The sequence below is a fragment of the Nesoenas mayeri genome, assembly GCF_963082525.1.
Source record: "Nesoenas mayeri genome assembly, chromosome: 3".
NCBI lineage: Eukaryota > Metazoa > Chordata > Aves > Columbiformes > Columbidae > Nesoenas > Nesoenas mayeri.
This window is the reverse complement of record NC_137544.1, coordinates 112,142,757-112,154,976: the sequence shown is the minus strand read 5'-3', so window position 1 is coordinate 112,154,976 and position 12,220 is coordinate 112,142,757. Positions and strand designations below refer to the sequence as shown.

The following is a 12,220-nucleotide window of genomic DNA, read 5'->3' as shown; positions in this document are numbered from 1 at the left end:
CGAAAGCTGCGCTGAAAAGCTAGTAGGTGAAATTGGAAGTTGCCTGATCTATTTTATCTTTTAAAAGAAGAAGCTCGGAACCACACTACGTGAAGATCAAGTGAGATGTGAAAGCTTGACAGTCACACATACAGGAAACCTTGAATAATTTCTGAGCTTCCTGGAAAATGACGTAGTGAGTTGTGTTTACTAATGATGATCCTGTAGCCTTTACCAATCAGCTTAAAAAAATGTTTTAACTACCAGCACCTCAGTCTTGGATGCAAATGGGCTCGATTGGGTTAATTTGAAATGCCTGCTGGCGTCCCTTGACAATTAATAATCAAGTGCAGGGAGCAGAGCGTGGCCACCCGAATGGGCTGTTTTCTTTATCACGGGGATGGAGGTTTTCTGTGTGCGGTGAATATTTTTACACATTCCTCGCAGAGGCTGACAAACTTCAAAACTCTCCTAGTCCCCAAGCCATTTAAAAATTTCTTCTTTAAATAGAGTGTTGCGGAAGGAGCATTGGTATGTCTTTAGGACAGAGTCTGTCTTTTTTCAGGGGTAGGAGGTAGTAGGAAGGGACAGAAAGCTGCTAGTTCTCCTCCTAACCCATCGCTGCTGTGAAAACTCGCTGGACTTGGGCGGGGGTTTCGATTCTTGCCAGCCCGGTCCTCCCTTTTTTGCTCTGTCTGTCCGAAGTGGAAGGAAGTGTGTCTGTTGTGAACACTTGAACAGCAAACCCCCCCTCGCACCCCAGACCCACGTGCACAGCTCTGGAGTAGTCCATGGAAGTGACACCAGGGAGCAGAGAAAAACCAGACTTCAGCAGTAGTGCTAAATTTCAGAGGTTTTGTTCACCCGAGATTCCAGGCGCGGGGATCGCTGGTAGCCGGCCAAGGAGCTTGGATGGCAGCCTGCCCGTTCCTCAGCTCTGCTCAGCTTGCTCCCTCCCTACTGCCTTTCTTTTTTTAATTGCATAATATGCTAGAAAATGATCTGGATTTGGGACTTATTTTTAACCAGAAGAGGCTCACTTCACCCAATCTGATTTTGGATTTAACATCCAGCAAATGCTTTCTGAAGCTCTTTTTGTGTTGACACCTTGACTTCTTTTGCCCCCTCTCCTGCTTCTCAAGGGCTCTTGGCTTTTAAATGTTTGTCAGGCATTCTTTGGGATGTTTGCAAGCCACTGGGGGACCGGCATATGACGATAAAATTGGTGTTAGACCTGCCTGCTGCAGTCATTTCGCAGGGGTAGATCCCATTGGAAGAACTGGGAATTGTACTCAAATACGGAAGGTGAGTTTTGTCTTGCAGACAATAGCTAGGCAATAGCTGCATAATAAAGCTTGTATGAGAGGAGTCAGGTTTGGGGTTAAAAATCTATATGCCTGTTGCAGCTTCTCTCTGGGTAGGTGGGGCTGGAAAGCATTGTCTACTTCTTTTTTTTCTTCTTCATGCCATTTCGTTAGTGTTTTCTTAAAAGGAGGGAGCGATGCAGGGAGCTGTGATCCTATTAAAAAGATGACTGGATTAGTGCTCCAGCACCTCTCCACTCTACCTGGGAAAATGTGAGAGGAAACCCAAGCAGCCGTAAGACATGGAAGACACACGGGGTGTTGCTTTGCAATCCTACCCACGTCCTACCCAGGACTTTACCTCATCTGATTTGATGAGCCCATTGGAAAGGCAAGTCAAGTGTAGTGATGGCCTCTGCTCCTTTTTGGTTACATGTAGATGTGATGGAACACCCTGTCTGGTGAACTCAGTCCATGCAGGTAGCAGGGGAGAGAGTCAGAGGGAACCTGCCATCTCGCAGGCACCGAAAGAAGTGCCTGTCACGGCGACCATGCTGTCTCACCCAAGTAATCACGGATCTTTCAACAAACCAAACCCTGCCTGTTCACCAAAGATGGGTGGTAGTGTGGAGCAGAGGGTTTCTGACCTTAATGCCCTCCCCCTAATGTTGAGTCGCGCCTCTGTCACAGCGCAGCAATTCCTTCATTCCTTTGCGTTTGGAGGGATCTTCATGTTACAGAAATAATGGTGACAAAATGAGGCTGAGACTGTGCTGTGTAGAGGAGCATATCCAGGCGCTCTGAAACATCCTGGAAGAGACAGCACCAGGGATTCAACTGCCCTACTTACTCGTAGCTCAAAAATGATTTATGACGCAGGGCAAGTTTGATAAAATTCCCTTTGTTTCCATCTTCAAAATCTGCCATCTGACCAGGAGAAAATCACATGCATTTATGCCGACTTTTGTTCTTTAGAAAGCCCTACCGCATTCTTTTGTTCTCAAATGAAACCTGACATAGATGTAGTCCTGAGTGAGGACCACACTTGTGATGGGGGACAAGCGAATTACAAACGGTGCATCTGGAGTGATGCATCCTTGCTCTGGTGCAAAAGCTTTTCTGCTGTGGGTGGCAGGCTCCTGAAACTGTTACCAGAGAAGGCAAAGGCTGCTGGCATTGCCTTAGCCAGGCAGAAGTTGAAGATTTCAAACACTGCCTTGTGAAAATGCTTCCCATATGCAGAAGAGCAAGGGGAGCTGCAGCACAAGGGGGTGTGTGCAGGTGGGGATGCGGCGCGGGGGGGATGCAGCACATCCTCCCCTAGTGCAAGGGTCAGGCCCTGCTCCCATGTGGATTATGGGTGTGGGGCTGGGGATGTTGCTGGGGCCTGGTTCCTGGAGCGGGATGTGCTGAGTGCTTCAGGAGACAGCAAACTCCTTTGGAGCTTTCCTAGGCAGATGTCCCCATCCTCAGATGGGGAGCCAAGCACTGTCAGGATCAAGGGCCCTGGCTGCAGCGGCAGAGTGCAGTGCAGAGAATGGTCTTGGAGATTAGACTAAAAGACCTGATGGATCTTCTTCATCTGTAATTTATCTAATTCTGAGTGTAATAATTGAATTTCCTGCTCTAGTAGTTTAGTCTTTATGTGATCAGTTAAATAAACCCACGAGGTCAGATATGCATATATGCTGGTGTATCTCCTGACTTCATGAGCTTTCTTTCCATATACAGTTGCTTGAGCCTCGCTGCCCTTCCCCCTGTGAACACACTTTCAAATAAAAAGGGTGATTAGTTGCAAGAACTTTCGTGTATTACATCTGTATTGCCAGACATAGTACTGTGTCAGTCAGGAAATTTAAAGGAACGTTTAAATAGTATCTGTAGCTTGTCCACCTAATGCACAGATATTTGGGAACCATACGCTTAACATATGCAACAGTGAAATTTACCGCCAAGGGTGCAAGGGCTTGAGTTTTACATGAATTCCTGCTTGGAATTTACCAGTGTAGCTGTGCTTAAGCACAATGGACCAGAGCACTGCATTAAGGCGGCTTCTGCCTCGTCATCCTGCTGCCGTGGGCCTGGAGTGAGTTACTTATGTGGACAGATTTCCACTCGTGACTGTTCGGGGTGAGCAAGGAGGGGACAGAGTGGCCAATCTGTCCACAACGCCTGTGCAAGGGAGATGGTGGACGGGGGGTGATGATTGAGGCAGGACGAACAGGTTCTAGGCTTTGCTGGCTTCATCAGCCTCTTCTCTTTCCTTTCAGATATATGTTGGGGAAAGGAGGAAAGCGGAAGTTTGACGAGCATGAAGATGGGTTGGAAGGCAAAGTGGTGTCTCCCACTGATGGTCCCTCTAAGGTGTCTTACACCTTACAGCGTCAGACTATCTTCAACATTTCCCTTATGAAACTCTATAACCACAGGCCATTAACCGAGCCGAGCTTGCAAAAGACAGTTTTAATCAACAACATGCTGAGGCGAATCCAGGAAGAACTCAAACAAGAAGGCAGCTTGAGGCCCGTGTTCGTCACTGCTTCGCAGCCCGCCGACCCTCTCAGCGACAACTTCCGCGAGGCCCAACCGGCGTTCAGCCATCTCGCCTCCCAGCCCCTTCTCCCCGCCGACTTCATAAGCACTACGCCCCTGGAGTCCTGCCTCACCCCGGCCTCTTTGCTGGAGGACGACACTTTTTGCACTTCCCCGGCTGTCCAGCATGATGGTCCGACGAAACCACCACCTCCTGCTCTCCAACCAGTAAAGGACAGCTTCTCCTCAGCCTTGGATGAAATCGAGGAGCTTTGTCCAGCACCTACCTCCGCAGAGGCAGTAGCAGCTGAAACAGCAGCCGATGACTCTAAAGACCACCCCAGCGAGTCCGGTGTTCAGAAGCCCGAGGGCTTCCCCGATAGCAGAACGGCCGACTCGAAACTCATGGACTCGCTACCCGGCAACTTTGAGATAACAACTTCCACAGGTTTCCTCACAGACTTGACCCTGGATGATATCCTATTTGCTGACATTGATACGTCCATGTATGATTTTGACCCCTGCACATCTGCCACGGGGGCTGCCTCAAAAATGGCTCCTGTCTCAGCAGATGAGCTCCTAAAAACTCTCGCTCCATACAGCAGTCAACCAGTAACTCCAAATCAGCCTTTCAAAATGGACCTCACAGAACTGGATCACATCATGGAGGTGCTTGTTGGGTCTTAAAATATAGAAATATAGCAACCTTTTTTTTTTTTTTTTCTTTTTTAATTTCAAATACCAGTACTTGGTAGTATACACTTGGTAGTATTTCCGTAGTCCCTCCCACCCCCAATTCACAGCACTGTGCATGCGTCCTTGCTTGCCTTTTTTGAAAAGAAAAGGATCACACTAGTTTTTGCTTCGAGCAGAGTTGGAGTGCCTTCATCCATGTATGACCACTTCTAATGTATTTTTTTTAAAGTGGTTCCTCAAGGAAGACTGAATATCCTGGTATAGGAAAAGAATATGTATTGTAGACAATGTTATGTTATTACAAAAAAAAAGAAAAAAAAAAAAGTAAAAGCTAAGCACAAGGATTATGTTGGGGAAAGCTGTAAATTGCATGTGCATATTTGTCTATTTTTTCTATAAGTTTTATTGCAAGAGGTAAAAAATTTTATTATTTAGATAATCTCAATACCATTTTAGCCCTGTATAGGTTGACTTAGCAATTCAGCCTTTTGGAGGCATTAACCTGCTCCTCTTTAAGTGTTGCATTTACATGGCTGTTTAGAAACTGCTGCCCAAATTTATTTTATATTTTTGTACAGATTCTGCAGTTTATGATATTGTTTTTTCTAAAAAACAAATGCTGTTTATACACACAAAAAATAGCTATTTTGATAGGATTTGCTCACATAGTTCCTGCATAATTCAGATGTACAAGAACCACTTGTACTTTTATACAGAGTTGTAATGTTTTATATGTGTATGGTGCAAAGAGAAAATTGGATCAAATAAGCCTGCAGTCGGTTTCCCTGAGTGCAAACAAACAAACAAACAAACAAAAAAGTGCTTTAAGAAAGGACTGGGAGCTGCTTCTGTAGGAGTTTCACAAGTGTTTGCTCCCTGCTGTACCCACTGCACACTACTGTGATTCCCGAAACTTAGAGCCATGTCCTTTTCCAACACCTACGTGAAGCAGTTGGCAGGAAACAGTTGTGGAACTTCACCCCAAGAGGTCCCAAGTGCCACCGCGGCTGCAGCGTCCCAGCGCCGGGCAGGGGTCCCGGGCCCGTCCATCCCGCGCCACGTGGAGCGGTGTGGATCAGCGCTTCACCCCCAGCTCCTGGGAAGGGTTCTGAGGGGGGACGTGCCCATCGCTCACCCAGAACCAACCTCTCGTGTCAACCTTCCCTCCCGACGGGCGCGTGTGCAGGTGGGCAGGAGCCGTGACAGCGTCCACGCGCCTTTCTTGGAGCATTTCTCCTCCCGTCTCCCCCACCTCGCTGTGCTAAGTGCTGAAAAAATGGCAACTTCAGTATTACTGCAGTGAAGCTCATCTCTGACCTGCACTGGATGGACTCGCTTTAAAATCCATTGCTGTGGAAACTGGAGCTAGTCGTGTTACATCACTTGGCATCTCGTATAGGGTTGGTTTCTTGTATCAACTGTGTTACCTGCTTTACACTTTATAGACCTGTTCTACAACGAATATACAGACACAGCTTTCTATGCATGGTCCCATTCCCCGTAACACCTGAGAAGTCTTCTCATTACTGCACCAATAGCATTTTTTAAGTTCATTGTGGTGTACATTTAATTTAAAAAAGAAAAAAAAAAATATTTGCAATGTATCATGCCTATTGCTGAAGTTGCTATGGCATTTTAGTTTCTTTTCAATGGTACTTTAGCTGTTGAGCGCCGGTTACAACCTATATTGTTGACATGCCTATGGCTTCTTTAGGAATAACTTTTATATTTATTTAAGAAATTTTAAATTATGTTTTACGTCATTTGGCAATATTCAGTCAGTTCTGCTCCCTTCTTGTCATGGATGAAATTGGGTCTTGTCTGCCTTTTTTTCAGGAGGCAGCTTTTTTATAAATTGGCACTTTAAAACAGGCCATATATATATATATTTATTAGTATGTAGATAGAGAGATGTAACATAGATATGCACACAGACACAGTATAAAAGCAAATACGTCTTTTGCAATGAAGGAACTCCTCATCGAAATGAAATGCATCACGTATAATTACGAAATGCGCTTCTGGCTCCTAATTCATCTGCCAGGGTGAGACGTGGGGCTGGGGGAGGGAGGGGGGAACAGGTCGAGGGACTGGGTTTGTTTGCTTATTTTTTCTTTTCCAAGCTGAACTCGGTGAAGCAGCAGGATGCTGATGGATTTGCAGTTGTTTCCTTAAACAGATTTAAAATAATAATAATAATAATAAATTAAAAAAAAAATCATTGCTTCAAACAGAAAACCATTGACCAAGTGTAGCTTTCAGGGACCATCAGAAGCAGGGAGTGGGGAGGAGGGGGCTGCTCCATCACTCCGGCAGCGACGGGACGTTGCTCAGTCCTCGTAGGGAAACCAGCAGCCCTGTGCTCTTGTAACCAGGAAGATGTTTGTGTGTCTGTCCGCACATGGTAACATCAGCAGTTTCACATGGTAACTTGGTAAACGCTTGCCTTACCATGGTTAAAAACTCAATTGCAGTATGCTGGAGCTGCCCTTCTTTTTTTGGGGGAGGCGGGGGAGGGAATGAATGCATTTAAACAAATACTGTATGCTAAGGAAAAGTTCACATCAATGCCATTTTTGGAGAGCTACGCTGTTAAGTGGGATTAGTTGAAGTTTTTGTATCTGCAGAACAGGAGATGAGCTCTAAATCCCATTTACCCCTGGGAAGACTCTGTCTGTGTATCCTCGGTGCGTGTCCCGGGGCAGCGGCCATACGGGAATCCCATGGGACACAAACGTTCCCAACAGCAAGTGGTGCTGGTCCGGAACTGCGGCAGAAGGGCCCCGCTGTGGCTTTGTCCCCTCACCGTCACTCGCTGTCACCAGCGTGGCCTTTGCCGTGGTCCCAACAGCAGCCACACGTGGCATTTCTCCGAGACCTGCGCCAGGGGTGGAGATTGACATTAAATGTGCAATGAAGTGACAAGATGGGAGCAGAATAAGAGCTTTGGATTTGAAGTGATTTTTTTTGTTTTGTTTTGTTTTTCATAAATTATTTATTCTTTTTTTTTTTTTTCCTTCTGTAAATATATTTATTTTATTGTGAAGCTAACAACATCTGGATTGTAACATGTACAGAATGTATGGTAGGAATGTATTCTCTTGTAGGAATGTAAATCTGTATGAAAAAGGGTATGGGAGCCAGATTCAGAGAAAAATGAATTGAGTTCCAGTCAGGATATGCATGGTTCACATGACCTCCCCTCCTCTCCCTCCCTTTTTTTCTAATATGGGTCTGGCTGTTTGAAATATGCAAAAAAAGGTATGGATAAGAGGCAGTTTTATGTTCAAAACCAGTCCTAGTCCGGCTCCTAACCCTGTCAGCTTCTCGAGACAGGGCCTCCCCTGGCGCTCTGCTGGAATCTGCGACCAGAGCCAGGAGCAAACGCAACGGCCTCCAGCCTGCTGGCCTGCTAAATGTTTGAAAAAGGTGATTTTTTTAATTTTTTTTAATATTTTTAAACACACACGGGAAGCCCAGCCTGGGGCTGGAGGGCTGAATAAGGTTGCAGGATGTCACCTCCAGCCCCTGAAGTTGTGACGACAGAGCTGACACCACCTCATCACCAGAAGGTAAGGCCAGGCAAGAAGGCAGGAACACGCTTTGCAGGGGGTTCCAACTCCCTGCACTGCTCTGTGTGTCCCTCCACCTGGTCCTTGGCCACCACAGGTCCCTTCCAGAGCCCAACGGGACCCCACAACCCTGTCCAAAAGAAGGGGAACTTCAAGAGAACGTCTTGAGGAGCGTCATGTTCTGATGCATCCATCTGGCACCTTCCTTGAGCCCTCCAGAGCAGCAAGGCAGTAAAGCCGCCCTCTGAAGCAATCACTGGAAGAATACATTTGGACCTTGTGAAAGGTAATTTGGTTTTTCCTCAACGCTGTGTGGTGATAACCCGGGTTGTTTAAAACCAATATGTTTTGAATCCAAAGTTTACACTCTTAGCACCGTTAAATTGAGTAAATCGTAATGGGCCCTGTCTGACAAACGGTTTAATTCAGTCTGACGTATTGTGAACTTTGTTACAGGGTTTCTTCTGGTTTTGGTTTAGGGTTTGTTTTGATTTTTCTTCCCTCCATCAGGTTTCAGTATCCTGCTTCTGTGCAAGTCGCTTTCAGTGCTTCTATTAATTAATGAGACTGAACATTTTTGAATAAATTACTTATTTTTATAAGCACTTTTTCTTTTTTTCCTGAAAATTAGCCTCATGTAAGTTCTGGAACCTCTTTGAAAACACACATTGCAGATAAAAATCCCAACCTCAACTCCTATCTAGTTCTGAGCGTAATCCATACTAGCGCCTGTAAAGGCCAAATTCTGGAAAAGGTGTAAATAGTGTGACATGTTCAGTGCATGGTTGTTTGAACAGGGCTTGTTATTGTAATAAAAAGAGAAAAAAACAAGAAAAAAAAAGGAAAAAATAAGGAAAAAATAAGAAAAAAGGCTGTATTTCCCCTCCCCTTCCACAGACCTTAGAGCTGTGCCTTTTCTATGCAATATTACAGACATATACATCTGAAACCAGATTACTGTATTCACTTGTAGGTATGGGCTGTAATCAAAAACCAATTGGACAAATGTACATGGAAATGAGCAGTCTTACTTTTGTAGTTTTATATTATACAATAAACAATTAAAAATAAAACCTGGCTTTGTTCTTTCCCTCCACAAAACAGGACGGTAAGGGAGAGATGGACCCCACAAGTCAGCAGCCTGTGAGGGTCTCACCTGCAGGGGACAGGGGACAAGTTGGGGACAGAACAAAAGTCACCTTGTGTGAGGCCTGTTCTTGGTGTGGGGCTCTTGGCCCCGACACCGACGTGCGCCCTCGGTGGCCGCATCCTTCAGTGGCTGTTGTTGGGCTGCAAGGATGCTGAGGATGCTGCGCTGGGCTGTGTTTGCAGCTCAGCGGGTGCCGCTGGGCCAGCCGGGAGTGCGATCCCTCTGCTTTTAATAGATACAACGCGCTGTCCTTCGGGGCAGCAGGAAACACCTGATACCTCAAATCTCTGCTTCACTGACCAGTGCTGTCCCCCCACCTCAGGTGACTGGTGTTTGCTTCCAGGGCCAGCCAGGAGGGAGATCTCACCCCTGCCTTTGGCTCAAGCCTTTTGTGTCGATAAAGCAGCGAGTGAGTGCAGCCGGGGAGAGCCGCTGGGGCTGGCCCCGGTTTGGGCTGGCCCCGGCTGTGGTGCACAGTGCATGAGTCACCCCCCTCCCGCCCCCCCCAGCGCACGCTTCACCCGGCCTCCCACACCCATAGAAACACGACTGCTCCATTTTGCATTTACAGCGAACCAAAAACCAGACAGAAAAGCGGCAAGTTTTCCCTGTCCCGACATACCGCACATAGCATCTCGGCTGCAGCGAACTGGCTCATGTTACCGGCGCGGCACAGAGCCCTGCGCACCAGCTGCCGCTCGGGACAAATGGCTGCGGGGACACGAGGCACAAGAAACGCAAAGAAAGGAGAAGTGCAAGAATTAAAGCCAGCCCAGGGATTGAATTTCTGTCTGCTCAGCAAGCTCAAAGGGGTGAAACACAACCGGGACTGTGGTGCAAACGCTTTCCCCAGCAGCTCCCTGCCTTCCGAGGCTGCTACGGTGCTCACCCTGCACCAACTGACTGACATCTCCCCTACAGACATTTCCAATTGTCCCTGCATCAGCCTGACGCAGGACATGTGGAGATGCCACTGTTGGGTTCCTAAAGGTGCTCCAGTTTTGCTGCCACCTACCTTTTAAGATCTTGTTTTCTCACTTGGGACTCGTTAGTAAGAGATACCTCCAGCCCAAAAGGCCATGGCTCCAGGCGGAGCCCCGCTTACCCCTTTCTTGTGTGAGTGACTTCCCACCTGCTCCAACCTTCTGGTTTCCCAGTTCACCAAGGCCAAGCCCTTGCTCTGGGCTTTTTAAATGGGGTACCTGTGCACGGAGCTGGTGAGCTGCACCTCCCTCTCGTACCTGCTCTGGGCCAGAGGGCTCCCCAGCTGCCAGGCACCTCTCCACAACCAGCCCCTGCTCTGAGCTCGCCTATGCGGGGGCACGAGAAAGCAGGTTTGGGGGCTGCAGTGGACGAGGTTCAGGCCTGAGGTATCTCATACTGACGCCACAGAGGAGAACGACACTTACCTACCTTGTTTCTTGGGGTGACAGAATTGTGGGGTGCCCTCAGGACTGAGGGACAGTCCCTCCCTCTCCCAGATGCATCGGCTGATGTGTCCCAGAGTGGGGTCTCCAGGCAGAGGAGCCACCTCAGCACAGAGCAGCAGCTCCTTGCTGAGAGCGATGGCCTGGAGCTGGCCCAGCTCCGCATTCGGCTCTGCTGCTGCTCCGTGTCACGTCGAGCCAGTGCGGCAACTCCACAGCTGATGACAGCCACTAAGGCTGGAGTGTCGCAGCCAGGCAGAGTCACTGGCTTTCATAAACCTTGCTCAAGCATGTGCCATGTGGACAAAAACACACTTGAACGCAGCACTGAGGCAAGGAGGGGACATTAAAAGGCTCCTGGTGCCCTTGCCTGGGAGGGATAACGCTCCCTGCCTCCAACCTGGTGTCCAACCCAGGCAGGAGGGACATGCATTCCTCCCCTTGTTGGCAACAGCAGTGATCCCCAGCCCAGCCCAGCCTGCACAGCAGAGCTGGCTTCCCTGGACCATCTCATACTCGCCAGAGAAACCGCAGAGGGGTAAAGCCATTGGGAAAAAAACAACAAAACGCCTCCAGCCACAGGCAATGCCTCGTAGAGCTGTTCTGAACCACAGCTAATTGATCAGCTGAGACAGGTCCGTAGGGATGCTGGCTCCACGGCAGAGCTGTTTCTCGTCACCCCTCATGCCCCCTTCCACTTCACCCCTTTCCTCTGGGCTCCTCCACCTCTGCTCCAGCTGAGCCCACAGTCCCTTTTGCCTCCATCGCTGGTGGCTGCAGGTTCACTGTGTGCATCATCTGCCTCCTCTCCAGGCAGCTCCCTCCTTCCACAGCTCCTCTCTCTTCTGAAGAAACTGCCTTAGCAACTGGCAGCAGGCCAGCCAGATCATGGGTTTTTCCTCCCACTCCCCCTCTCCTCCAAATAACGAGATGGCCGGGGAGGGAGAAAGATCTGTGAGACCAGGAGCCAGCGTCCCTATGGACCACAGCAGCGGGAAGGGACAACACTCCAGGTACACCAGGTGCTCTGGGTTCATGGGCAGGGAAGTTTCTGGTCCTCTTGGGATACCCATTTCCAACTGACATGTACCCCAAAGCCAGGCAGCTCCTCCCCAAACACCTCCAGATCTAGAGCATCTGCCAGGGAAGGCACATCACAGGGCACAGGGGGAACAGGTTTTAAATTGCCCGTTTCTGCAAGGATTTCCTTCCATTCTTCTGGCCCTGCCTTACCCACCTCATGCTACTCTCCCCAGACTATTTCCGCTCACGTTTCCTCTCCTTTTCCCCCTATTCACTGGGCTTCCTCCCCCTCCTCCTGTTCCTCCCCTTGCTTTCTCTCCCTTGTGCAGTTTGTCCTACAGCCTTTGTTACTCGCTGCCTTTGCTTCTCCCTTCCTGGTGTGAGTGGGAACGACACGGATTTTACGCTCGCGCCAAGCTCTGCACTTATTAGAGAGAGAAGGGGAAAAAAAGCCACAAAATCCCGAAGTTTGCTACAGGGCAATACTGAAACATCACTCCCAGTTTCTTCGCGTGCTGCCTTGTGTGGGGAAGGGAT

The 12,220-nt window shown here is 48.4% G+C and overlaps 1 protein-coding gene across 1 annotated transcript; it reads left to right on the top strand.

Annotated features, from left to right (window-relative positions):
• The first annotated feature begins 3,460 nt into the window (after positions 1 to 3,460).
• On the top strand, positions 3,461 to 5,993 carry SERTAD2 (SERTA domain containing 2). Its single transcript, XM_080342896.1, has one exon. It carries the CDS (start codon positions 3,486 to 3,488, stop codon positions 4,500 to 4,502), a length of 1,017 nt encoding a protein of 338 aa, XP_080199022.1. The 5' UTR covers positions 3,461 to 3,485; the 3' UTR covers positions 4,503 to 5,993.
• Positions 5,994 to 12,220: the final 6,227 nt, after the last annotated feature.

Coding starts and splice junctions, on each gene's coding strand:
- SERTAD2 (XM_080342896.1), top strand. CDS start 3,486: ATGATTGAGGCAGGACGAACAGGTTCTAGGCTTTGCTGGCTTCATCAG.